This window comes from Zootermopsis nevadensis, unplaced genomic scaffold (genome assembly GCF_977971745.1).
Source record: "Zootermopsis nevadensis isolate Lab colony 2312 unplaced genomic scaffold, Znev_1.0 Znev_ptg000029l, whole genome shotgun sequence".
Taxonomy (NCBI): Eukaryota; Metazoa; Arthropoda; class Insecta; order Blattodea; family Termopsidae; genus Zootermopsis; species Zootermopsis nevadensis.
Window position 1 is genome coordinate 4,480,079 of NW_028259161.1, and position 26,230 is coordinate 4,506,308.

The following is a 26,230-nucleotide window of genomic DNA, read 5'->3' on the forward strand; positions in this document are numbered from 1 at the left end:
TCTTTCTCACACATGTGTACAGAAGTGAAACATCTGGAGGGTGGCATTATCATTTTAACTTTGAAGCCAGTTTAATTCTCATTTCCTATCAAGTAGACTTAATTTGTTTACTTTTGCCTACTTTATATCTTATTTAGGAGATTGAGATGTTATGTATTCTTTGCTTAGAGTGCGTAAAAGCAACGTTTTCTGTCTGCCTATCTTCTTTTCAATCTGTAAATTGCCGTATTTGTTCAATATAATTCCTACAGTCATTACATGAAACTCATTTGAATTTTGTCTTTATTAAACTGTTCCACAAACAAAAATGTAGAACTGATACGCATGTAAAGCTCTTATTTACACATTTCTCGTTGTTCTGTGTATGTAACGAAATGCAAGGGGAAATAATGTCTTCTTTTCTGCAGTGTCGCATGTGCAGTGACAGATTTGCATCTGCTACAAACACAAAAAGTTAATTCGTGTTTGCACACTCACAAAGTACACATGCGGAAAATGCGTGTGCTTCTCGAATCCATTTTGTAATCAAGTTTGGTTTGTATTAGACTTACAGTAATTTATTAGAAACCTCTTCAACCCTAAATAAATACCCAGCAGCATCCTCCGAAACGTCGGTAATATCTATGGTTTTAGCATGGTGCTATTCCCAGAATACTTGAAAAATGATTTCAGTAGTAATTTATATGGTCCGTTTAAATATCTTGTCATTCATGTGGGAGTACGCCATGTTGTATGCAAAGGGTAGGCAGATTCATAACACTTATGGTTGTCTTCTTTTTGTTGCAGGTAGGTGTTTTCTCTGTTAGCAACTGACGTCATCCTGGTGACACGTGAGAGAAGAAACAAAGAAGCGGTGAGCTCAATTAGATATTTCTACCCGTATATAATTTCATGTCACTTATTTTAGCAGAATATTAATTGCGTTTGGTGGAAAACCAGTTGTGGTAGTAGGTATAATCAACCTGGACCATTTTAGGCTGACATACAGTTGAAACAAAAACGGCAAGCCGTGCTGCCTACGGTCAGAAGCGTGCTACTTCGGATTCTTGGCTCCTGCATAGGCACGACATTATACAGCATTGTGAACTGTGTTGCACCAGCTCATCAGACGCTAACATTTTAATTTTCAAAAATTTGGACTCCAATATTTTTTAATCCTAGCCGCCAAATGAAATGGAATCTTTACATTTACTTTAGTAATCTCTTCTCTTCTTGCTGAGTTTGTCTTTTCTTCCCCCTTTTTCAGAGAAAAATATGGAAATGTCTTTCGATATACGGGGACTAGGTTACAATTAAGTAACTTTAGAAATGCGCCTGTCCCACGAAGTTCTGCGCAATCCTTTTGTCTCTGTCACGTTTCAGGTTCTCACGGCCGCGTGTTTGAAGATGATTGTCTTTTGGGACGTTGCGCCGTGTGGCCTGGTAGAAATTTACCGACGTTTCTGAGGTACTTAATGCCTTCATCATCGCCTTGGTGATGGAAACAGTGGACATTTCTGAAACGTCTGTCAGTTGTTACGAGACTGCACTCCGCATCATCACAATGGACAGTCATCTTCATTTTCTTTCCATTTAAGTAACACCAAATCAATACCAGTTTATAATACAGGTTTGAAACAAAATAGAATAGTTGAGGGAAGATTTGGAGATTTCGTTTTACAGATTATTACGAAAGCAGTTATGCTACCACATAAGTTGTTCTAAATTTGTAATTAACTACAACCAAATATTCGCTGAGTTGCTACTTCAGCGTTTTCCACAATTCATCGTGTATCGCAGTGCGTCGTTAAAATATTTTTTCCTTAGAGACATTAACTAATAGGGGAATGGACGTAGTTGCAAAATGAGGATACTTTCTTTTGCTATCGATTACTTAGAATCGATGGAATTATGAAAACAGGACCGACTAGTTTGGACCACACGCATAAGACCCATTAACACGATAAATGTTTATAAAAGAAATATTCGTGTGTTCGTGTTTCTGAGGAAGCAGTTTGGAAATCCGACACTTGAAAGGCCTAGTGAAGGGAAAACATTGTTTCATGAAGCGAAGTGGACTCAACTAACTCAAACTTGGTCCCATGGCAGCTTTCGACCCTTTTAGACGTCGGTAGACTAACAGAATTAACCTGGACCAGCTGCTTAAGAATGACACACAATCTGGCGGCTATCTACTCTTCTCGGTTGTCTGTGCGTCTTCATGTGTCTTGCTGATCGTTATGTCTGTGTAAACTCGTGATGTTTCGGAATACTTTCGAGTGCATTTGCTAGTGTGGTATGTAAGCGTCTTCCTGTCCAGACTGATGTAAAAAAACAAGGCAAAGAGCTTCATGTTGCAAGTTATTTTGTTGTATTGTCCCTCGGTTGCATGATGTTCGCATTGCAGATAATCTCTCTCTGAAGTCCATCGTGACTCGTTTTTCATGTGATGAGTTTTCAACGTCTTGTAGCTAGAAGCTTACAGTTTTTAATATTTGGGCTATTTTATGTTGCATTTGTGCACTACAAAGAATTGTGTATGGTAATGGTGATTATATTATGAAGTAGCCCAGCAAGTCGACAGTTGTAACTGACAAGGGAGACGAATATTAATTTATTCGCTCGCTAAGTACGTAGGTATTAGAATACCAAGTTTGAACACTGTCATTACCAATTCCTGCCTTTGCAGTTCAATCCACGTCCCGTTTTCATACCTGTCTCCTTGGATATCATCTTAATGTAATCGTCCTATGTTTTTCTCTGTTTTCAAAGTAGCCGCTTTCCAATTAGGTTTCCTACCAAAATTCTGCACATATTTCTCGTCATTCCATCTTCACCTTTCTATCTTAACGGCATTGCTTACCTTTATAAATTAACCAATTCCTCGTTAGTATATTATCTTAAATTATCTACGTCTCGGTTGCCTTGGTGGACGTTTTATGAAGTTCTGAAACCAAAATGCTTATACCTTTCCCTCATTCGTATCTCATGCCCTGTCCATTCCGATCTGTTTTATATCAGCCTTACTTAAACGTTATACAGTAAAATGATCCATTCCTTCCTTTTAAGTAAAAATAAAATATTCTTATGTTATAAATATATTCAGCTGTAAGTACAGACCGATTTGACCGTCAACACTAACCGGATGACCGGATCACTTTCTTGAAACAGAACCGACGCTAGGTGTGGTAAAAGATGATCATTATAATAGTGATGATTAAATTCAATTCCTTCTTTACAGTGCCTGCCAACCTATGGTAGTTAGACACTATTAAAGAATAATAATAAATAATACGACCGAGAAGGAGATGGACGAATGAAAATATGGGCCTAATGAATGTACGGGAAATAGACTAAGTTTTAAGGATAGGACATAGGCCAGTGACAGGATCTGGTATTAGTTGTGTTTAACTTATGGGTTCTGTTGCAATTATACCGTTCAGTTAAATTCTGTTCAGAGGGTATTTGTCAGCAAAGCGCCTACGACAAGCAGACACTAATAAATTATTGTTATTATTATTGTTTTTGTTGTTATACCGGAGGAATTTACTCATAAGCTTGCATGGTGATTTCCATTTTTACGACGTACCAAATGTGTCAGAAAATTCAGTCGACCATTTTTATGCGCGTCACGTATCACACTTCAACCTTATGTCCAATGTGTTCAATGACTACACTTGTGTGTTTACTCAAGTCACCGAGCAGATGACGAAATATGGATGCTCCTTGGTGACAAAGTACTTAACAACTATTGCCTTCTGTGTACAATGGACACCTCGATGAACCCTCGATTTAATGGCTGACATAAAGAGCAACTCCTTGTTCTTTAGTTGTAAGAGTCGGTGTCAGAGATAAGGATTACTTTGTGTTCTATCTTCCCAGCTTCTTGGCTGTAATTGGGACACTAAAAGCGATACGAGGGAAGTAGTTGATCATCTCCGTAAAAGGTATCTAAATTTAATGTTACCCTTGTACTTAAAAAAAACTCTCTCTGTGTGGTATAAAGCATTATTTCTCAACCTTTCTGGTGCAGTGCTCCCCCCTTCCTCGCAAAGTTCTCTCATACATTTTTATTAAACTGAAACGTTGGTGAACTACTCCTAGACTACACGCAACTACAAACCAGAGGACGGCGATCTCCGTATTCATCGCCATGTGAACCTCAGTTCCACCGTATCCAAGTTCAGGTCATGCAGCTGGAACGAATTATGAGCGACGAAGGCCTAAGTGGGTCGTCAGTGAACTGCCATAAGTAGCACATAACTTCTAGCCCGTTTTCAATCGACCTCCATATGTTAAATTCCATGCCTCGATGGGGGTCGGGCGGAGTCGACGTACAACAGGTATCTGGCAGCGGTCATTACTGGTTCTGTTCTGACGACCGACAGACGTTTAAAACGTACCATCGCCACTTCTGCGTGGTAATGAATACGGCGTAGTAAATGTGTGGATTGGATTCGAGTGACTAAAAATGGGGCCCAGTTTACTTACATAGGATTGTATACATTAATTGTAATTGAAATGTGTTGAATTAGTCTACGTAAAATACAACGATGTTGCCTATTGGAACGAACATATTTTTTCTTGCCGTTATTTGACTGTTATTCCTGGAGTCCAGGCGAAGAGTTTTAAATATATTTTCGGAACTTTGCTGGTTTCACAGAGGAACGTCATATTACGGAAATCCTAAACGTTCTTCGAGATTGTGACTAGAAGACATTTGACCTGGAATCTCCATGTTCGGAACTTCAAACGTTATACCTCTTCGCCCTTCGAAGATCACTTCCGCAAATAGAATTTGCAGTTGGAGTAGGCGGAGAATAGACCTTACAATGAACGTCTTACTTGCGCAGTGCATTAAATCATCTCTGCTCCACCCTGCCGCCGCACGGATCTACTTTCAACCCACATAGCACAGTTCTCTTCGTATTCCAATCTCCGCTACACTGTGCTCTTGAAAGGAACGTCATTCTAAGAATGTAATGTGAAATTGAATTGACTTTCTTGTGTAGATGTTTCGTAGCGAGAAACTTCGGGTTCTATAAAGGTCATATAATATTAAGAAAAGTAAAGTCGTCCCTGAATCTAATAGAGCATCACGCCTTAAAGACGTTTCGGTGAGCTGAGATATAACCCCGTCCATTTCTCACCCCGGCTATAGACAGAAATGTGTCCTCTTCACACTCTTGACAGCTTTACTCTGGGTGAAGGAGCCTTTGGAACCCATTCGATACGAGTCTTTGTGGGTCTTATAGGTGGTATAAACGTGGTGACCAAGTGATTAATCGGGAATCGAAATTCGGTCATCCGATCACTTTACAGATTAGACCGACCTGTCCCGGTATAATGCAATCCAGGAAACTGTGATGAGCTAGGCATGAAATAATCATGACGGAAATAGGAACTAGAAATACAAACAGTAAAATAAAGATCCTGTTTGCATGGCAGTCACCTGGGGGTTGTGAAATACTTCTTACCTCGGAGACCTGGCTTCGCGCCTAGGGTAAACCACGTGCAATTTGTGGTGGACAAAGTGGCACTGGGACGTAGTTTTTCGTCGAATTCTTCGGTTTTCCCCTTTCAGTAACATTCCACTGCTGCTCCATATTTATTATTGTATCATCTGTTGGTTGGACATTGGGCTCGTTAGCGGCCACAGTTCGTGTCCCATCGCGACAGTAATAAGGGGAATTCCTGAAATATCGTGTTTATTGAATAGATCATTATGCAGTATAACGACGGTGGCTCAAAGTAGCTGAGTGTTGGAGTCAGTGGCATATCTCTGTTTGTAAGTTGGTTCTGTATCCACTGTTTCAAACAATTAATGGGGTAAAATGGTTGTATGTTACTTTACGCATAGGCCTATGTTTTTTAAACGTTCCTCGTTTCTTTATCTGAATGTTGCTACTCATAATAATTTTATTGTTATCGGGGATATAAAAGAATGTTGATTCGTCCTGTGAACTGTCCAACTGCGTTGTTATTAAGCATGATTTATGCTGCATGCCAGTTGTACACTTCCTCAATCATTTGTTTTTAAGACAGCAATTTATATTGTGTAACGATGAAGCCTGTATCTAACCTCGGCAATACAGATGAGTTTGTGTTGTGCACCTACATCGAAGTCTTTTGCTTCATTAAGAAAATATATGTGTTTAGTGATATTTTATAGCTTTTCTAAATCGAAGTGGTTAAAACAGAGAGAAAATATTACATTTAACATAAACATGTACTCTTTAAAGTACGGTATTATCAGTACGATTACGGCGAGTATGAGAATAACAGAGAGGTACGATACGGGCTTTTTGAGCGTTTTGATGGTATAAGACGTATTTACTGCAAATTTGGTTTTCTCCTTAGTGTAACAGGTATGGACTTCTTGTTAGAATTGCTTTGAAATATTCTTTCACATCAGAGGATTTGGCCTGACACGTAACTTAGTAAGTATGTGGTAAGGAGGCTCAATGCCAGTGATATTACCACATCCCAACTTTGATCAGACTCCTGAGCCAGCCATCTGACACGCCGCCATTTGTTTGCATTTCTTGCAGTCGCCACTGTTAGAATTTAATTTTAGTGTTTTCCTCATTGCTCGTCAAATCAACCGTGACTCGACGGACATTGGCTGTTGTGTCAGGAAAGATGTAATTGCAAACAAATAGAAACGTCAGGATTTTTAAGTACACCTTAAATACCTTCCTGAATCTTCATTTCTAAGGGATCAAAGAAAATAGTCTTGACGACATCTGTGCCAGTCAACGTTCTTTCTCGTCTTTGGTTATTTTTTTATGTTCTGATTGTGCGGAGTCTGAACCATGTTGAAAAACGCACACAGTTGTTCATGTTCCCGGGTGTGCCCTTCCGTCAAGTTTATTCGCATTTAGCGATTAATATTCTTTCTGTCATCACAGGTAATGGAATACTAGAGAGTGCACGGGTGGAGAAAAGTAGCAAACACAAAGGACGGTCATTGCGACAGAACATTGCTTGAGGGATACTGAAAAGAACTAGGAGTTAATGAATATAAATGATCATGATATTTTGATGATAGCTCTCACTGACAAGTGAATTCCATGGGTGAAGACGGAGTGGTTCGTAAACAAAACGTCGTCGTTAACCGTGAAAGTGCTTAGCACAACAACAAAAGACATTAACGTTCAAATTGAAATGCAGAAAAAGTCTAGTAATATCTAGCACTGGTTTCTTTATTCCGACTTCAGACCACACGTTTTACGCTGTATGCGGGTTATTACGGTCCTTTGACAGTAAGTAGGCTTCTCAGATGACGGCCTTGTGGCTAATGCAAGAACCATTGAAGGTATGATGTAATGTATCGGATCCGTTTTGCATTTTTCCTCACGCCATTCCAATTTCTCAGGTGTGACAAGGGCATACCAGGCATATCTTCAGATCTGAAGATGAAGACAGTATATTCGTCTTAAACACGGCTTCACATCCCAGAAGAAAACGTCGACATCTTCACCGCCGTGAGAACCAGAACCTCGCGGAGGCGACTTAACTTATCCGTGAGTCTGACCCCCCTGAGTTTCCATCAGTTATCTACTGCTACATGAGGTCCGGCTTTAACGGTGTCTTTATTCTTTATTTCTTGTTACGTAGCAACGAAATAAATTAATAACAGCCAAGCTCATGGGCCTCGTCGATCTATGACGTTTACCCAACAGAAGGCGCTTGTTACTCAGTATCGTATCACATTTGCATTCTGCACAGCAGGATTTCTCTCTTTGCCACGACGTCCTCACCGACTCTTATCCAATGAGTACAGGAGTTTTACCCTGGGGATAAAGCGGCCGGGGCGTGAAGCTAATCATTCATCGCCATGTATTGCCGATGTTAAGAATGCATGAAGGTATATCCGCTCCCCGTACTTCTGCATGACGCTTTAATCTGTTTCTCAAATTGTCTTGTACTCTGCTTATGGCGAGGGACCAACTTTCACGTCCGTACAAGGTATTAAATGTTGAGCTAATTTAGCGTCGTTACCTACGACGGACTAATCAGTCAGTTACACTGACAGAATGCGCCAATATCGCATTAATGTAACATTGGACGTGTATCAGACGGTCTTACCAGTTACTGAGAATTTTCGGTCACCTGCCAGTGTAGTGGTTGTGGAAGAAGCATATAAGCACACACTGGCTCCCACTTCCATCGAAAACCGCTTCTTGAACACGACCGGAAGATGAGCTGTAAAGCATAATTGCATGCGGCCAGTACAGTATTAGCAGGGGTGTGCAACTCTCTTCCATTCGTTCTGCTATTGACCGGTCTGACAAATAATGGCTTTCCAGACATGTAATCAGCCGGATTTACATCCTGACGGAAGCTTGGTGTTTTTTTTCTCACTCTTCTTAGGTGAATGCTGGTCCCATGAAATAGGTAACGGCCGTCTCCTTCCAAATCCATAACTAATTTCTATTCATGATCGCTTTCCAATCTCATTCGACGCCTTATAGACACGACTGTTGAAACAGTATTGTTAAATGGCCAGTGTAGTTTCTTGATACTTTAAAAGGAACCGCCACGGTGATCTAGCGGTTAGAACGCTGGCCTTGTAATCCTGGGGTTTCGGGTTCGATTCCCGGCGGTGCCCGAATTTATAACTTGTGTTGGGCAAGGCCGTGTCTAGGCAACACGGAGTTTTCCTTGGGGGACTTCCCCGGTTTCTCCGTGGTATCCCAACAATTACTCCATTCACACACAGAAGAAGGCAATGGCAAACCACTTCTGGATCATCTGCCAAGAACGAATATGAACAGGTCCCAGTCCGAGAAAAGGATGGAAGGATCCTGTTCATATGGACCTGTCGTCAGACAGAACACTAAATAAATAAATAAATAAACTTTAAAAGGAAACATATGAATTTATTACCACGTACTGTAATCTGAAGGGAAAGGTCACGAGTTGTTATCTAGAATAGAATTTGGTCCTCCAGGGAATTGGCAAAAGGAAACCTTGCCGGCTACTGATGCACTACAGTAGTTTACGTTATGGATCTGACCAGATGATGACACTTTGTTGTCGAAGCATTTGCCAATTAATTAATTGAGTATGATTTTGAGGTTCTCATGATGGCGAGTACGAGGGTGGCCGTCTTCTGGGCTATAGCGCCGTGTAGCCTGATAGAAGTTTACCAAACCTCACGGTGCTATTACCCAGAAGACAGCCATCTTGGAAATATAATTTATATAAAATAATATACCTGTTGTATCGGTGATTAGATCGAATGATATAATAATTACCTCATGCTCCTTCTTCAGGAAGTGTAACTCATTCACTGTGAGATTTTACCATTACCTTATGTTACGCGCAGTGCAGTAAGAAATTCTTCCGTGGACTTGTACACGTCCGTTTGACATCCCTGGCAAAGGCAGAGCTGCTGGTAGAAGCTTCTTATAGCAGCCGGCCATATACTCTTGTACCCTTCTGTCGATTGGGTATATAACGAGAACAAGAAACTTTTACGAATAAAGTTCAAGGTGTTTTGTAAACTAGCGGCAAATTCGAAAACATAAAGCACTTCACCATGTGACGTTGAAAGTAAAACCATAAAGGTAAAAATAAAGTTGTTCCTTTGTGTAAGCACTGTGCCTTGAAACGTAAGCCTCAGCATTACATGTAGCTGAGTTGTCAGTATTTCGCTCTAGGTGTTTTGGCCCGTGGAAGGAGGGTAACCATTGGGCATTAGGCCGGTCTGGATTTGGTGGCGAGACATGACCCGAAAGAGTTAAGTCAGGCTGGAAATTTGTTTTGAAATATTGTAGCGACTGAGCGGTTTAAACTCCTACTCTGTATTCGGGAGACGAGATCTCGACCCGGAGACCATCTATACTGGTTGAGGTTTTCCTTGGTTTTTCTGAAATTTCATCATCACCTGAGCAAGTATAAATTTCTAAAGACCGTGGAATTCGTCAGACTCTTTTGAAGATAAAATGGTGAAACAGTGTCAGATTGAAACTAAAAGAACTTTGCTTTGTAGATTCCGGTGTAATGTGCTGTAACGGGATGTTGTCTCCGGTTCCAAGGTCTCATAATTAAATTATACGTGGTGATTGTTAGAGTTTGTTTTCATACCAGGTGTTCGTGGAACAAATCGGGTTTTTCGAAGAATCTTTTGAATCGACGGTGACGTCCTTTTTGCACGGAAATCCGGTGCTTCAACCATGCATTTCGCTAACCTTTGTGGAGAATTTTCTTGATGTGGATGTTGATATCCTATGCAATCAACACCGTGGAATTCATGACCAGAAACTAACTCCCTGGTAGCATATAAGTGTGGAGAAATGTCGTCACTGTTTCCATGTGTGACATTACTTACTTTTGAAAGTGACTGTTACCGTAGGATGCGAGAGTGGGCTGTTTTATAACTGGCTTCCATTGTAGGGTTTAGTGGCGCTCATTTTCATCACGGTAATAAAACCTTCGGAATTCTGTAAAAGGTAAGAAATTTATTGGCCAGCTGTTCGACTGTCAGCTGGCCAAGGACGATTATGCCTCATGGAGTAAGGGAAATGTTAAGTCCTTAAAGAAACAAAGTAGCAAATCAAAAAGAGGCGAAATAGTGCAGGATAATTAGAAACGTAAATGGTTTATTATGTTTTGGTTAACATTACCATCTTTGTTACACAACCTGTTAAGTGCTACGCACGACATATCTCACTGTAAATAGCGAGTCGTTATTTTACATCGGCGAAAGAAACGAGACACTACATAATTGTACATTTTAAGATAAATTCTTCGTTTCTTTCAAGAATAGAATTTATGTTACCATTGAATCATACCAACAGAAGGAAATTTTGTTAACCAAAACGTAATAGCGCGACAGAGATGAATATATTTAAATGAATTGTATAAGATGAGGCTTATTATAAATGGTAGTTTCCGTTTCTGAGCAAACATAACCCTGAAATCAGAGATTTTCCCACCATTAAGCATAATAATACTGTTCTGGGTTTTGCCACATGAAGATGGTGATATTTTGTTTCTCCGAAACTTTGGCATCTACCAATGAGCCGACACGACGCCAAACCCAGGACAACGTCATCGTCACAATCCTGAAACTTCGCATTGCTTGCACGTTGTTGCAACTTTTATGAAAGTTAGAAGTATTTCGTGCGATACTCTTATGTTATATAATATTTCGCCGCCAAAAGGAAAATTAATATATAATGTTCAAACAGTCTTCGTAAAATAGAACACTGTTTAACCTATATAGCTCTTGGTTTCCATGTTTTGTTTCTTCATTGACTGCAACAAATGTTTCGTACTTATTCGATATCTCTCGATAATCACTGAGCAAACATTAAAAAAACCACAGCCATAAGCTGTAACATTTTTTAAGCTGAATATATTATGCTGTGTACATATTCATCGCACGCTACATATTTTTTCAGTTTATTAGTAACAAATACCAAGTGGACTGCACGATACTCGCCTATTTGGGCTGTTTGGAAGGACTTGTTAACACTTATTTGGACTACAAATATTTAAAAAGCTGTAATCTTTTTACCGCTAGTGGTGTAATCACGACATGAACGCGTGAGAAGGAGGGGCCCTCGTTCTGAAGGTGTAGTTGGAGGTCATGTTACGTTCTCACCCTTGATAATTAAACAGAATAAAATCCCTTATGCACAAACTTTAGGTTCTACATAGTTTGTTATGTCGCGGTATTTCGTAAGATTTCTGAGAAATAAGTAAAAATTCTGTTTCAGGTTAAATTAAACACAAATGCGGATCACAGTTACATTCAAACCACAGTTTGGATGCTCTCTGTGTTGAGTTTTGATCGAAGTGTGTTCAGTTATAGAGATGAAAGCTGCTGAAAGACGGACACATCTCTATTATGCGTTCATTTTATGCTCTTTGAACAGACGTTTCACTACCTGCACCTGTACATGTGTTAAAATGTCTAAATCTACAAATATATTCCATATATATGAGGCCTTTTCGATGATTTGTACGGTTGAGAAATTATTCAGAAATTTCGTCAGATTCTCTGGTATATGATAAGAAGAACACATCGCTTTCTACATGCAAGAAAGAATCCGTATGTGAGACCCAGTGGGTCAGTGCAGCCGATGTTCTTAGTTTGGTTCTTAGAGTAATGGCCAGCCCGAAGGTAGCCTGAGGTGGTCGTTCTTACAAGCCTCGTCACTCCCAAAGACAAGTGAAGTCAGTTTGAGGCGTGGGTTCGCGCGGTGTGGATGGTTACCTGTAGCCATTGCTTTGCTGTGGAAACCTCACAGTATCACGTGTTTCGAAAGAATACCAAAGTGTAACCATAGCAACGTCATTGTTTTAAACAGCTGTGTATCCCAGTACCTGTGATACCCTTACTTCTCGTAATGAATATACGCAAGTTAAAGGTTTAATTTCTAATGACAAGTGAAATGGTGATGTAAATGTGTTGTTGCTGGTAATTAAAGAATTTTTGCATGGAATTTGTGGTGCGACGTGAAAGATTTCGCCTTTTTTCACTCTGTTTTTTTAAATATATGACATGATCAATGGCTCAATGTGTAATTGGCCATTAGTGTTTATTCTACGTCAGCCCAGTGTACATATTTAATTCTGCTTTATTGTTTCATTCTCATTTTGTGAACGTATGTGTTCTCGCAATGTTGGAATTTCTTGCATAGATGTGCATACTGCCCCACAACTCAAAGGCCAAGTTAAAACAAAATCCGTTTTTAGTGCGTGGTCTTTCCTTATCGTTAATGAATAATTCTACAAGAAAAGTTTGTATTCTTATATGTGTATTTATGTGCATATAAAAATGTGTTCAAACTTACAAGTTTGAAGCTGTGTTGTAATTTCTATGCACCACTATTTCAGGCAGAAACTGGCTATACAAATATCATATTTCATTAATGTTTTCGTCCATAAGGCAGTCGACATAATTCGTGCTTGGGATGGTATTGTAATAATTGTGATTCTGTAATGCGATTTAAAATGACGTAGTGATCTCATGACGCCATTTTGGACTTCAGTAATAAAGACGCCTTTTGAAGACGTCGGTAGATCTGTGCGTGTAATATCTACTGCGTATCAAGATGGCTTCCAAGGCAAATGTGGTGAGTGCGAACAGCAATGTTCTCATGTGCCGGAACTGGTGGAAAGTGTGTTGGATATACGGCGATCAGGAAAAGTACTATCGGCAGTTGTATGGACGTCGAACTGCCGCTACAACGTCGGTGACGCAGGACGCCATTACGACGACGACCAGCACGACGACAGTGCTGACCCTACAGAGGCACGAGCAGAGACTGGATCTTGAAGAGTGAGTACCCCACCCCACACGCAGTGGTACTGACCGTAACAAGAGTTCCTCAGTGTTTTCTGCGTGGCGGCACACTAAGAAAGTGTTGAGCACATCACAGCACCGCTGATTATGCACAGTTATTGGTGTCTTCTTGGGCGATCAGCCATATAAGTATGGAGCTAAGATTCGGAGTTTCGGAGACTGTCTCTGCCACCATTATCATGGGTAACATCAGCTCTATACTTTCACGGCTGATGGCCTGAGAAGACTTCATTGAATTCAATCGCAGTGGAAACTTCAAATCGTTTTGTAAATTTACGTCTATTATATTTTTGCCTGTGTCCAAACATTTTTCATATACAGTCTGTCCTAAAAAGATGTATGTACGGAAGGTTAACATTCCGTGTTATAATGTGTATACGTCTTTTTGGGACAGTATGTGTGTGTCAATATTATATTTTTCTCACACAACTTATATAATATTTTGCATTATGTATTGATGTTTGTTGAAAAATTTAACAGATTAATGTTTAAGGTACGATACATGCAAAGAAAGAATGGCGGATAGGAATATTATAGCTATTTCATAAGAAAGTACGGTATCCAACAAATATTATTAATAAGAATGCACTGAGGCAGCAAATCGTGTATTGAAAAAATAGTGAGGGCCGGTGCACTGTAAAGATGGACTCAATAAAAAATGTCATTGCTGTTGGCACATTTTGTGGGATATTTTTAAATGTATAGAGAAGCATTTGAATTCGCAATGTCACAGAGCAGTTCCTCTGACGTCAGGGTACACTGGCTGAGAACCACAGTGGTATTGGCCACCACACAACTTGTTCTATTACGTGGGAAAAGTAATGACTAAACAGGGGAATGCTGCAAGAATGTAGACCAGTGTTACCAACGTCAAAGCTTGAATGACCAAGTCCTTCCGTAGTCAAGTGTGTTGAAGGTAAATTCGGCCTTCTGCCCTAGGAAAGCATTACAGACTGAGTTGAGTTACTCGTTACGTGTTCCTAACCCTTTGAAACCGGCGTTCATCTAAATAATATTTAAGAATGAAATTCTTGCTTCAAGGAAAAAGTAATACTTTACCATTACAAAGCTCAATTAGTTAACGCTGTTTACACTGAGAGACATACGAAACCCATCAGTACGGAATGCAAAGTTAATGATTCATAACACAAGTGGTACATATAGTTACCTCTAGGCTATTAAGGATTAACGTCGGCTGATGATGGAGAGGAATATTCAGCTTCACGCGTCAGTCCCCAGTACCCAATATGTATGAGGCCTGGAGGACCTCAGAGCCATCTGATGATCGATAAAATTTTGGGTCGTATCGGAAAGAATGTCGGTTCACTTATCAACGTCAAAGGTCAGGTAATCAAAAAAGTATCTTTGCTACTGATTTTTATCTGTAAGCTTCTGAGCTAAATTTGTCCCTTGTGCTTAGCTAGGCAGCACCCCATGCAGACGTATGGGGAAGTTAAGGTATACCTCGGCACTATAACGTGTGTTCAGTTTTACGCTCCGGCAGCTTTTTTCCTCCGAGGAAGAAACCCCGGTTCCCATTGGCTGGGTGGGCCGCAGATCCGGTTTGGACGTTTGTGGAGAAGACAAAAATCCGGTCGTCCATTCCGTCCTCCTTGATTTGATGACCCTAATAAAATTTGGCGAAGAGTACAAATTACGAAGCGTTTCATTTTGCAATTTTCTGCAGCCTCCTGTCATGTAACCTGCTATGAGGAGCAATTGTAGTTGCTCTTTGCACGTCGTCTGTTTTTATTGTAGCTACGCGCGACTCGTTACAGAACGTTCACTCAGTTATAAAAACATGGCGACATTTTGTCGGTGCTGTAAACGGAGACAGCAATTCCACTTGCCAGTGACTGCTGTTGCAATTCGATCTTGAGCTCTCATTAGCGTCCGTCATTGACCAATGTTCGAACCGTGGCGAATATTGATAGATGCATCAGTCATTCTGAAAGATGTAGAAATGGTTGCCAGAGCGCCTAAGAGTAACGTGAATAAGGCGTATGGGGAACATGGAGGGAAAGATCTGTGCATTATGCAAGTGGAAATAACCTTCTTTACTCATTAAAAAAGATAAGGGGTTAGAGAATTACATGTAAAGAGTTAAAAACTAATAAATGAAATTCTACGCCGTCTAGTGTCATTATCGACACGGTGATTAAGAATAATTTAATTGGGGATCGAACCCCAGCCTTCCACATCCTAGGTCTAAAACCTGACAATATAACTTCGCCTACGAACGAAAAGACTTCATCAGGAGACTTGCAGCTTCTAGGTATTGTAACCGTATTTTAAATAACATTTTCTCCGAATATAATGCAACGTCTTTAAGTCTTTTAAGAGCCCTTAAAATCATTAGCGAGGACTGTGGATTCCACAACGATGTTTTTGTGAGGGGTTGATTACCTGTTATAAAGCGCCAAGGGGGCAAGGATAATAAATGCTAATAAGAAAACGGAGTTATGATTTTAGGGCCCCGTCCACCTAAACTTTAAGGAGAGACTTGTGTAACAATATTCAGGCCAGCTCAAGGTGAAACTATAACCCCACCGCAGATTTACAGCCCCCTATAAAATTACCGAGTCTCGGTAACATGCTATCTTCAGAGAGAAAGGAAAATTTATTACGAAAGTGGAATGTCTGCGTATTAACATATCTAAGATATTCCATTATATATATATATATATATATATATATATATATATATATATGTGTGTGTGTGTGTGTGTGTGTGGAGTATATAATTTAAAATATATAATTTTTGGACATAACATTTCCAGCACAAAACAATAAAAATACGGAGTGTATCTTTTAAATAAGCGGCCGTCGGATTTCTTGTAACCGGAAGGTGGTCAATTCGAATCTCGGATATGGGAGTTGACGAACTGAGAATATAACTGCTAACCTATACACCTTTGCGCTCAGAAACATTATAAATGAAAACGTGTGTAATGGGACTTTCAAAGAATACATGTTTTCCCTACTGGTTTAATATATCCTTGTATCAATGTTGTTTTTAATGGACTTAACACCCTGTTTTCCGTACCAAAATTTCTTACACTTCTCTTATTTCGCTGGTATATAACTATACTTACCACTGACCAGATTAACAGTCATTCAGGCAGTTAAGGAATTCAGCGACTTTTATGAAATGCGACGACTCGTTTCTGTGTTCACAGATGAATCCAATCTTTATCCTCAGTCAAATTGTAATATATAATTAAACACCGCGCCATTCAGACGTTCAGGGAGGTGGGGTTATGTCTGTATTCATTCTTAACCTCAACACTGGATGAAGGTGAGTTGATATCTTAACACCTCGGCCGTTTTATCTCCGAGGAATGAACCCTGGTACCCCCTGAATAGGAGGCCTGATGGGCCTCATTGTCGGTCTGGACGTTGCGACGAAGAGAAAAATACTGTATTGCCAGGAATTCAACCCCGGTTGGCAAACCCACATCCGAGTCCATTTACAACTACGTCTCCCAAGTGGTCTCTTTCTTTCAGGTAATCCGGCTAAGATTTAAGATGAATCGTATAGAAATTGTGTCTAAAGCCAACAGGCAGATTTTTCTGAGGCGTTTGGAATCCCTGCTGCCAGTATTTTCATTTCTTTAATTTCTGTGCTGCATACAAGAAACTCAGAATTAGTCCTGACGTTGAAGTTGGAAACCATTCAGTCCATCTTACAAATGCAATGCAATTAAATAAGAGAGCGACTCTGACGTTAATTTCGAATTGCGTTACTGCACGTGCATGAACGACTCACAAGCAAGTAGTTACAACTCTGGCTTAGCATAGGCCGTTGAGTGAGCTTACATCATTGTTATTGTCATTGTCATCAAATGCAGGTTTTTACAGAGATGCCATCATGCTTGGATTAGATATCCGTCTTCTGGGTTATTGCGCTGTGTAGTCTGGTCGATGTTAACCAAGTACACAGCGCAATAACCCAGAAGACGAATATCTTCATACTCACCGCTGTGAGAACCTCAAGTCTTACATGCTTGGATTAATTTTAAAAAGCTTGAGTAATTCCCCAAGAAGCTGTTTGAAGTTCCGGTACTAAAATCCTGCTTCTGTTTGACAGCCCATTTGTATTTACAGTTTCTGGTTAGTGTCCGATGAGTTCTGACATGATTGCCAATCTCAAGTTTTGTGCTCCTGCCTGGTTACTGAGTAACTTCGCGAACGATGTGAGAGAGCTGTGTATTATTTGAGTGGTGAGAAATGGTATCATAAAGTCACTGTCAAGTTCTGTTTGTTTAACCATTAAATTAACTTCACCTCTTCAGTTAATGAGACTAATTTATATTTACTTAAATTATTTTGAATTAATTAATGAGCATGTTATTTGTAACAGTACAATTACATATGAATGAATTCAATTGTGTTTGTTAGTACTGTAAGTGGCATTTCGTTTTGTTCCTGTTACGTGTGACCCTTGTTACGTGTTCACACGGCATCTGTCATTCCGTCGTCCAAATTTAAGGTTGTAGTAGCCCACATACCAGCAATTTCTTTTCTTTCGGAAAGTGGAATTCGGTTCACACTGCCTTAGTATTCAGTTACAGTTAATTCCGTATCTCTCCACACGTCGTTAAAACAATTCTGGTAATATCTGGAAGCACACGTAACACAAGCTACCTTGTACTTAATCCTGGGGATATAATCATTTGTTAACCCAGTGTCATATTTTGACAGACTGTCACATCACGGAATCTTGCCTCCTCATATTTCTGGGGTCCTGGGTTTGACAGGATATATTCACTGAGGTTTCTCTTTTATGCCCCCCAGTTCGTCCAACCACTTTCTGGAATATGCATTAAAAGGGGCATGTGGGTTGTAGTTCGTGCCACCTGCCTTTGTCTGTTTATCCGCCCGCATGTCGCACTCCTAAAATTAATAATAGGATTGAAATTAAATGAGGTATTTGTGGTTCCCACATGAAGTCCGAACTGGACTTCCAAAAATTTCCGAAAACGGATCGTCCACAGAGTAGTAGTTGAAGAGGTAAGCTACACATTTCAGTAAGACCTTTCAATGTTTATTTGTAATTTAGATTTAACGAAATACTGTTTAACCCTGTTCACAGCAAGCCTATTTCTTATAACACCCTCAGTTGACCACTGTCCTGCCGTATTAATAGCGCCACGCTTAGCCGTGATGTTACCTTGGCCCCTGTATTTTACCGCCATGTATCACACACAATCGGAGCACGTTCATTCTCTTTCTGTAAAGCAATGCCTCTCTGTGTGTGTACACGTAATAGAAAAGGATTGGCGTACAAAATCGGATACAATATTGCAGTGTCATCTAGCTACAATGTGTTGCCAATCCGACTGTATAGTGCATGAGATAACTTTCATTTGCAGCTAATGAGACTTTACAATAGGGCGATCCGAGCATTAAGAAGAATGCAAGATCACGAACTACATGCCTTGTGAGAGGAGAACATAGCTGTTTCAGCAATTATTTTGTGCTTATACTAAACTGATTTAAATCAGAGTTCATTAGTCAGATGTTGAAGACAGCGACGGAAATAGAGCGCGGATACTGGATGATAAAGTGTTGGATCACTGTAAAATGGGTTACGAACTGCGAATGAAGTGAGATGTCTAATTCTGTCTGCTTCTAACTTGACTGCAAATATTTCATGATTATGTATTCTCACATCTGCCAGTGGAATGCAGTGAATCCTCGCTAGTGATTGGCTGCGTTGTAACCGGCCCAAAAATAGTTATTCTGTCTTTAGTTGAAGTATTATATACAGAAGAGAAGTAACTAACAGTGGTGCTGGACGGAGTTTAAGCAGTGATAACGTGGAAATTCGGTACCCGTTAATATCAATTAATTTCAGGGAATTAGGCTGTTCCGTAGTCTTAATACAATTAGTTGAAAATAGAGACCAATTGTGGGCTTCTTGGCGACGGCTGTGAACTTTCGGATTCCACAAAAAACGAGATTTATCGAGCTGGTAAATTAACTGCTGGATATTCAGAGTAAGTAATAATTTTTGTTATTCAGTTTGACGTTATATCTTCGTGTAATCTGGTAGAAGTATACCGTCTTTGTAAAGGTCCTTGCTGTCTCCATCGTGAGGGTGATTAAACTGCGCGCGAGTAGTCGGTTTGAGATAATAGGAACCTCAAAACCTACTCAGTTTTTTGTTTGCTTATTTTGGCGCGCACAGACACTTGAAATAACAAAATACTTAGCATATTTCGTATTTTCATCTTATCTGTGAGTTGAAAGTGATGAGAAAGGATAACGGATGGTGATACAACTGAAATTCTTCCCCGTTGAATTTCGACGGGTCATCTAGTAGGCCTAATATTAATGGATTCTCTACTTCACATTTTTACTTACAATTTAGAAGGACACATTTCAGTTGCCAACTGGAACAATTTTTAAATTAGCATGCCATTAATTTTATATTGTTTTTAATTAATCAGTTTGTGCGTTGCTTGCTGAGAAGTTCGGACTAATGGTTATAAGCGAATTTAATGTTGGTCGTGTCAGGTTTGCTTTAAGAAAAGGTTAAACGTGTAGACTTTATTAGGAGGCTATCTACATACTTTTATTTGATACGTGGTTCGTTCTCACGTATATTTCGCGGAATGAAGGAACTCATGTCCGTATGCATTATCATTCTGTGCCTTTTATGAGCGTAGTCAATAACATAACTTATAACTGTATTGGGTGTTATGCTGTAGATAACGGATTTATATCTGCAATAACTTATCGTGAAGGCTAATGAGGTATGCAGAATAACAGATAACGCATTTAGATAGTGCCTATAACTCATGTAATCGTTAATAGGAAATATCCCTGACAACTTGCTCACTCACTTGAGTTAGTCGATTTTCTCTTTTGACTAAACAGTAAAAAAGAACTTTAATAGAAATAATCTGTAAGCAGCTGGCCAGAAACAACAATAATATCGAGAAATTAATATCAGTGGTCAGATGTTTAAGAAATTCGAAGCACTAAAATGTTAATTAAGTAGGCTGAAACTCGTAAATTAACGAAGACTCCTCGAGTGTGAGGAATTAAATGATCAGTTTTGATGCAATGGGTGATAAATATTTATTTCTTATTACCCAAGAACTTTTTGTTTTTCTGTTTCACGTGTTGGGTGTTTAGGTCACAATCTTTTCTCAGGTGAACGGTTTCATAATCGTCTGTCAGTAAGGAATGAATTACAGAGCATTTGAAATATCTGGAAGAGCCAGAGTGTCATTTCACTGGGGAGGAATAAATGGGCTCGAATATACTTGTTCTTTGATTAATTAGAGGAAGTTTAAATGTGTGCTAATTGGGAGAAATAAAATGTATACACAATTTTGATTTGGAAACTCCCAAGTGTACAGACTTGGTACAGGACGGAAGAAAGAACCCTGCACTACGGAATTAGTTAAATTTACCTCCGGTCACAGTTCTCAGGCTGTTGGCCTCGTACCATGCTGGTCAGCTCTAACATGGGATAACTGGATGGAATACTTCTGGAGGCGTGCATAAATGTCCGTGTGTTCCCGTGTTCTGTAGTCTCTGATGGGCTGATTCCGAGTCCAAGGAGTTCTAGCAGATGTCTCAAGAATTCACTCCTTCAGACTTATCTTACATCTTAAGTCCAAGGGGCCTGCGCAGCGTGACAGCTGAAGAAGAATTTGCCATCTTCGTTAATTCTTCTTCAGTGATGCATTAGTCCGACTCGAATATCGCCCCTTTTCATCTTATAATGTAACGGAAGTAAATCCCTCGTCAGAAAGAGGGTATATATCAAGGTGCAATCAGAGTTATCAAATGGAATTCGCATTTTTACTTCAAACCTTCTGCATATTTTGCTTCACTACGTATTTGTGCTCTTAAGTTGTGTTATTGGCCTACACAATGCCACGCAACATAATTACGCATTAGCATTACCCGAGGATAAAAAATACAACTTGTGTTCGCGTGATAAGTTTATTTGTCTGCTTGCCCACTCCCGCTTCACTTACCTTTGTAATTTGTTGAAGCAAGAAACAAATCTGAGAAAACAAATTTTATAACACTTATGCTCGCTTCGTCCGTAGTTCGTTTTTACCCTGGCTACATTCACAGACGTTTTCCTTTTATTTCCTGGCGTCGCTTATTATCTGCATCAGTGGCATATGGTGTTTCTTTTTTGTGTTAGTTATGATGCTTTACGTCATTTTATAGTATTTGCTATTGTACTTGCCTGTGATTGGCCTTATTTGGCTGTTGTCAAGCGCATGAATAAATTAATTGAATCGTGTTCTTAGTACAAGGGGCTTCTCTCACTGACGCCAGATAATTGCTAATGTAGTGAGATCCATTGCATAGTTTTAACATTTTATTTGTATAAAGTATTTTTCAAAACATGTGAGATCTGAGGTCTTCCTACGGCGAAGATTTCGATGTTCTTTTGGGTTATGATGGGCTCATAGGTAGATAGATACGCGCCAAGAGGAACAACATCGACTTGGTACTTAACATTTACGAAATGCCAAACGCTAACGCAAAAGAGGAAAGGAAAAACCTTGTGCGTGCAACCCAATTACGTAAATCGAACTAAAAGCTGAATGGCCGTTGTAGACTTGACGTGTTTTCGCGGTGGAGCTCTGGGCAATTTTGCCCGTTGGATAAAGCGTCCCTGCAACTTTCCCTCAATCATCTATCCTGTGTCTTGTAAAAATCAGAAATTACTTTAAGGTGGTCTAAGAAAATTAGTGTGAATCTGAACGTAAATTACCTTCCAGCCTCCACGTAGACTAACGGGAATTGCTATTAATATATATAAATTTTACGTCATTGTTTCTTTATAAAACAGAAGTCTGTTTAAGACCGGGTTTCACAGTCAGAGGTCAAACAGGCGCCTACATTTTAAAGCTGAGTTGAACTAGTTACAGTTTAATTATATTAAGCCTGTAAGAGACTTTACACGCTTTGGGCGAACTTCTGCCTTTTTGTTGAAATAAAAAGCGCTGTTACGAAGCGATACAAAAACGGAACTTAAGGGAAAAGTGTTGTTATTCGTTCTGTCCCTCGCCGCAAGTCACTGCTTGTTGGAATTATGTTATTTCATTTCCGCTCGGCTAGTGAAGTTTTTTATCTTTCTCTCTCTCTCTCTTTATTCCTAAATTCAAACAGTAGAATCAAATTTACTTCGAATCGCTGAAATTTTGACTGAAGGTTTCTGTTTGGGTTGTGGTATCATATTAGATTTAACCATGCCTCTGAACTAACATCACAAACCTATGGTCACAGTTTGAATGGTCGAGCAACTTAAACCTTTCTAGCGTGCTTTCTTTACTTTACAAGGTTGTCATAGTGAGCTGTGTCAACAGCAAGGAACGAACTCCCAGCGTTCTCCTGCCTCTTCTAGTCACATTTCCATGTGTTGTCTCCTCTTGTTAAAACTGTGCCTAGGTACCAGCCGTTAGATGCATACTTCTAGCCTCGAAGGCCCTCGACCAGTTTCGTGTGGGATTTCTGTGGACCGAGTGGAACTGGGGTGTTCTTTTCTCCACTCCTTTTCTGCCAGTCAGTTGTTATTTCACAAACACCACCCGTAAGATTAGCAGTAGACCCGAGTTATCGCACCCTCGGTCCTTAGGGCTTCACGTCTGACCCCGTGTATTTGTTGCTGAAGAGTATCACTGGACCTGCCGAGGACGAAGGAATTAATACTGTCCAGTGAACCGCGATTTCTGAGCTCAAATACGCCTACTGTGCAAACTATTATCGAATGATCAGGGTCACAACCTTAAGACGTGTAAGTAATTGGTGTAAGAATCGTCATACTGATACACTTATTTGCCAAGATGTCATCATATCATGTGAAGCCTATAGAATATAAAAGAGGTCTCAGATTCTCACAAAGGTGACTCTTCTGGGATGTTGCGTCGTGTTTTCTTGCAGAAATTTACTGTGATAATGAAAGCAATAGGCACCCCTGAAACCATGGTTACCCTCTATGAGACTACTTGGCGCATCAGCTCAGAAAATCTTTAGACAACATAGAGTTTAATAAATGAAGTCGATAAAAACAGGAATCCGTATCATACTCGTAAGCGGTTTGCATTTTAACCACCAACTTGGAGGTGTTTCGTCTGTTTCCAGTCGTGGGATAAAAGGGGAAAAACTGTAGGAAGTCACATATTTGTAGCCTACCTGCTTATAGTATGGGAGAAGCAAATATACGCCAGAAGACAAACTGAAGACAAGTGACAGACGGCAAACATTGAAAAGTAGTCGCCAGTTGTTAAACAACTGAACGACGCGGTGCGCCTCAGTAGTATTACGGATATGGCGACAAGGTTAACAAGTTAAACAATGATGTTAATCACACAACTTTCGCGTACACTTATTATGGTTTGCCGAGGTACAGTATTTCTGGCTATGTGTGCATCCGTCCACACGTAAAAGCCCCCCCCCCCCCGTCATGAATGTTACGTGCCCCATTCATAGCATCCTTATTGATTTTTCCTTTTTATTCTTCAGCTGTCTTGAATTGGACCCTCTGGCCTGTTACGATTAGGAATTAATTCTGAAAGTGTCTGTCCTTGATTTCTGATAGGGACTCTTCGTAAGGAGGTCACTGATTGATGAAGTTGGGACCGGTATGAAATGATTATCTGAAGTGAAAAATATTCTTTAATTAGTTATTCCATAGGGCACGTACAATTCGTGAATATCGGTTAATCGAAAATCGATGACAAGATATTTGATTTTCTTGACACACCTACAAGTAGGAGACTCTGACATTTCACTTATGTTTACAAGATTAGAAAACAAAATGAAGAAACACATTTCTTTTTAGACCGTTTGTGTGGGCGACCCTTGTTGTCATGCTGGCCGAGAGGTACACTTCGGGTGTTGTAAGCAATTTAGCTAGTTGAGAAATAACCTTGTTCCCCGTTTTCAGGTCGGTCCGTTTGCAGCACACACACACATAAATGGCTGAGACAAAGAGGTAGTCGTTTGTCCTGAAATAGGGAGGTTAGTCCTAGGTTCAAGAGGTCACCTCCTGGAGAGTGACTTATAGCTGTATCACCGAAACTACTAACAGTTTAAAAAATATTATCCCCCGCCATTTTCTGCACATACAGGGATGATATTTTGCTATGACACCGGAGAATGGGTTTTCCTCTGTGCGTAGTTGCACCCTTTCCTATTCGGTCATCCGGGGCGGTAGTGAGATTGCAGCAACATTGTAGAGTGATATCTACTTACTTTACAGGACATGCTGACAACGTACGCTGTTGGCTCGGATACTCTAACCTTAAGAAAGAATATCATACATGTAATTTCGTGGGCGATCATGTGGTTTGACTGGCCTCGTACCTCTTTAAAGAATCCCAGTTGCTCGATTTGCCAAAATCAGATCTGATTGGAAATCTCGTGATTTATGTGTTGAGGGTAGGGCAGGTTTTTGGCACGACTGGAACCCAGCCAGACAGCGTTTCAGATCCGGAAACTTACTGAAGCTGAACAGAATGCACAAACTACGATCTTGTCCTGTTGAATCTTGCATAAGCAATTTGTATGTTTGTAATGTGTACTACATAAAACATGAATGTGATTTAATTCCAGACCAATAGCCGGTTCGTTATGGATGCACACAAAGTGATTTAAAGTAAAATTTGCTTTGTTACGGGCGTCTACAAGGAACAGACTGGAATGACTCGTAGTCAGGCATTCAGCTCGTCTTCACGAATTTATAAACTCTGATCTCGTGAAAGTAAATGTAAAGTTTCATTTAAGCAATCGTAACTATAATTTGTGAACGAGATTAGTTTTTTGGTCCATTTTGAGATTTACAGATTATTATGCTACATATTTAAGAGCGAACTAGGCTTGCACAGTTGTGGGCTAATCATTGTAAAACATAAATTTAACACCTTGTTTTGTATGATTGTGTTTGAGAACAGTTCCCATGAAAACAGTTGGACCAAAGACAGATATAAACTGCGGTTATCGATTATTACATAAGTATTTCTTGAGTTGTACAGCTCGTATGGCATTGGTAGGGCAGTAATATGGAAGCTTTTAAAGATGGACTGAACCTGTAACTCGAATTCGGGGCGTAAGAGTTGCGTACAGAATTATGGAAATGGAAATGGCCACTAGGAGGACTGAGAAGGATATGGAAGAATAATATTGAATTGGGTGTTTATGAAATAGATTGTGAGAATTTGGACTAGATTGATATATGACTTACTATCGTGCCCAATGGTGGACGTTGTTATTACAAGTGTTAGACTCTTCGTATTCTGTTGTTAGAAAGATAGTTAAATTATTATTTTAAACTGTTAGATAAAGTTTAAATGGTACAGGAATTGAAACAGATGTCCAACTTCTGGAGTTTCCCCAGCTCCTGTAGTTGTCTTCATGATGTGGTGTTACGTGCAGCGCTAAGTCCATCTTTATCCTCACTCGGTAACATTTATCCTTGCCCATATGTCGCGGATAGTTGGTTGACTGCGGACCAGGTTATGCACACTCTTCACACGAATTAAACTACAAAACCGACCACACGTTTTAATTGGCTACTTGTTTTTCTGGTAACTGTGGTGAGCTGATTCAACACGTTAAAAATACATTAGAGATGAAGGTCTGTCATTTGTTTCATGTATTGCTTATCGCTTCTCTTCAATTACTGGTCATTTATTGTCATTAACTTGAGCAGAACGGTGAAAGAACGTGTGAGCACACACGGAACTGGACCGCCTTCCCTCAAGTGGTCTGATGCAACTTATTCTTTACCTTCTTTCGTCTTTTCGTTGTTGTTTTTATTTCAAACTTTTCTTTCTTTCTGTTTCGTCCTCATTTTCCGTTGATTCTTTATTTTTAGAATTATTTTTATGGGCGGTTTTATTCAATTAAACAGTAGAATTTTGCCCCTGCCCTCAAGCGTCACTT

The 26,230-nt window shown here is 39.8% G+C and overlaps 1 protein-coding gene across 8 annotated transcripts in view; it reads left to right on the forward strand.

Moving 5' to 3' along the window:
• Positions 1-26,230, forward strand: part of LOC110835800 (protein prickle) — a 386,112-nt gene that overhangs the window by 285,830 nt on the left and 74,052 nt on the right. Inside the window, exons 1-2 of one of the 8 annotated variants that reach the window (XM_087358032.1) lie at positions 12,172-12,415; positions 12,990-13,279. The exons of 5 other annotated variants lie outside the window; for them this stretch is intronic. In XM_087358032.1, coding sequence (XP_087214158.1) covers positions 13,053-13,279 — 227 coding nt within the window. In that variant the 5' untranslated portion in view covers positions 12,172-12,415; positions 12,990-13,052. Of the gene's footprint in view, positions 1-835; positions 854-12,171; positions 13,280-26,230 lie in introns of those variants that run through there. 2 more of the 8 variants (XM_087358038.1, XM_087358031.1) reach the window with 2 other exon arrangements.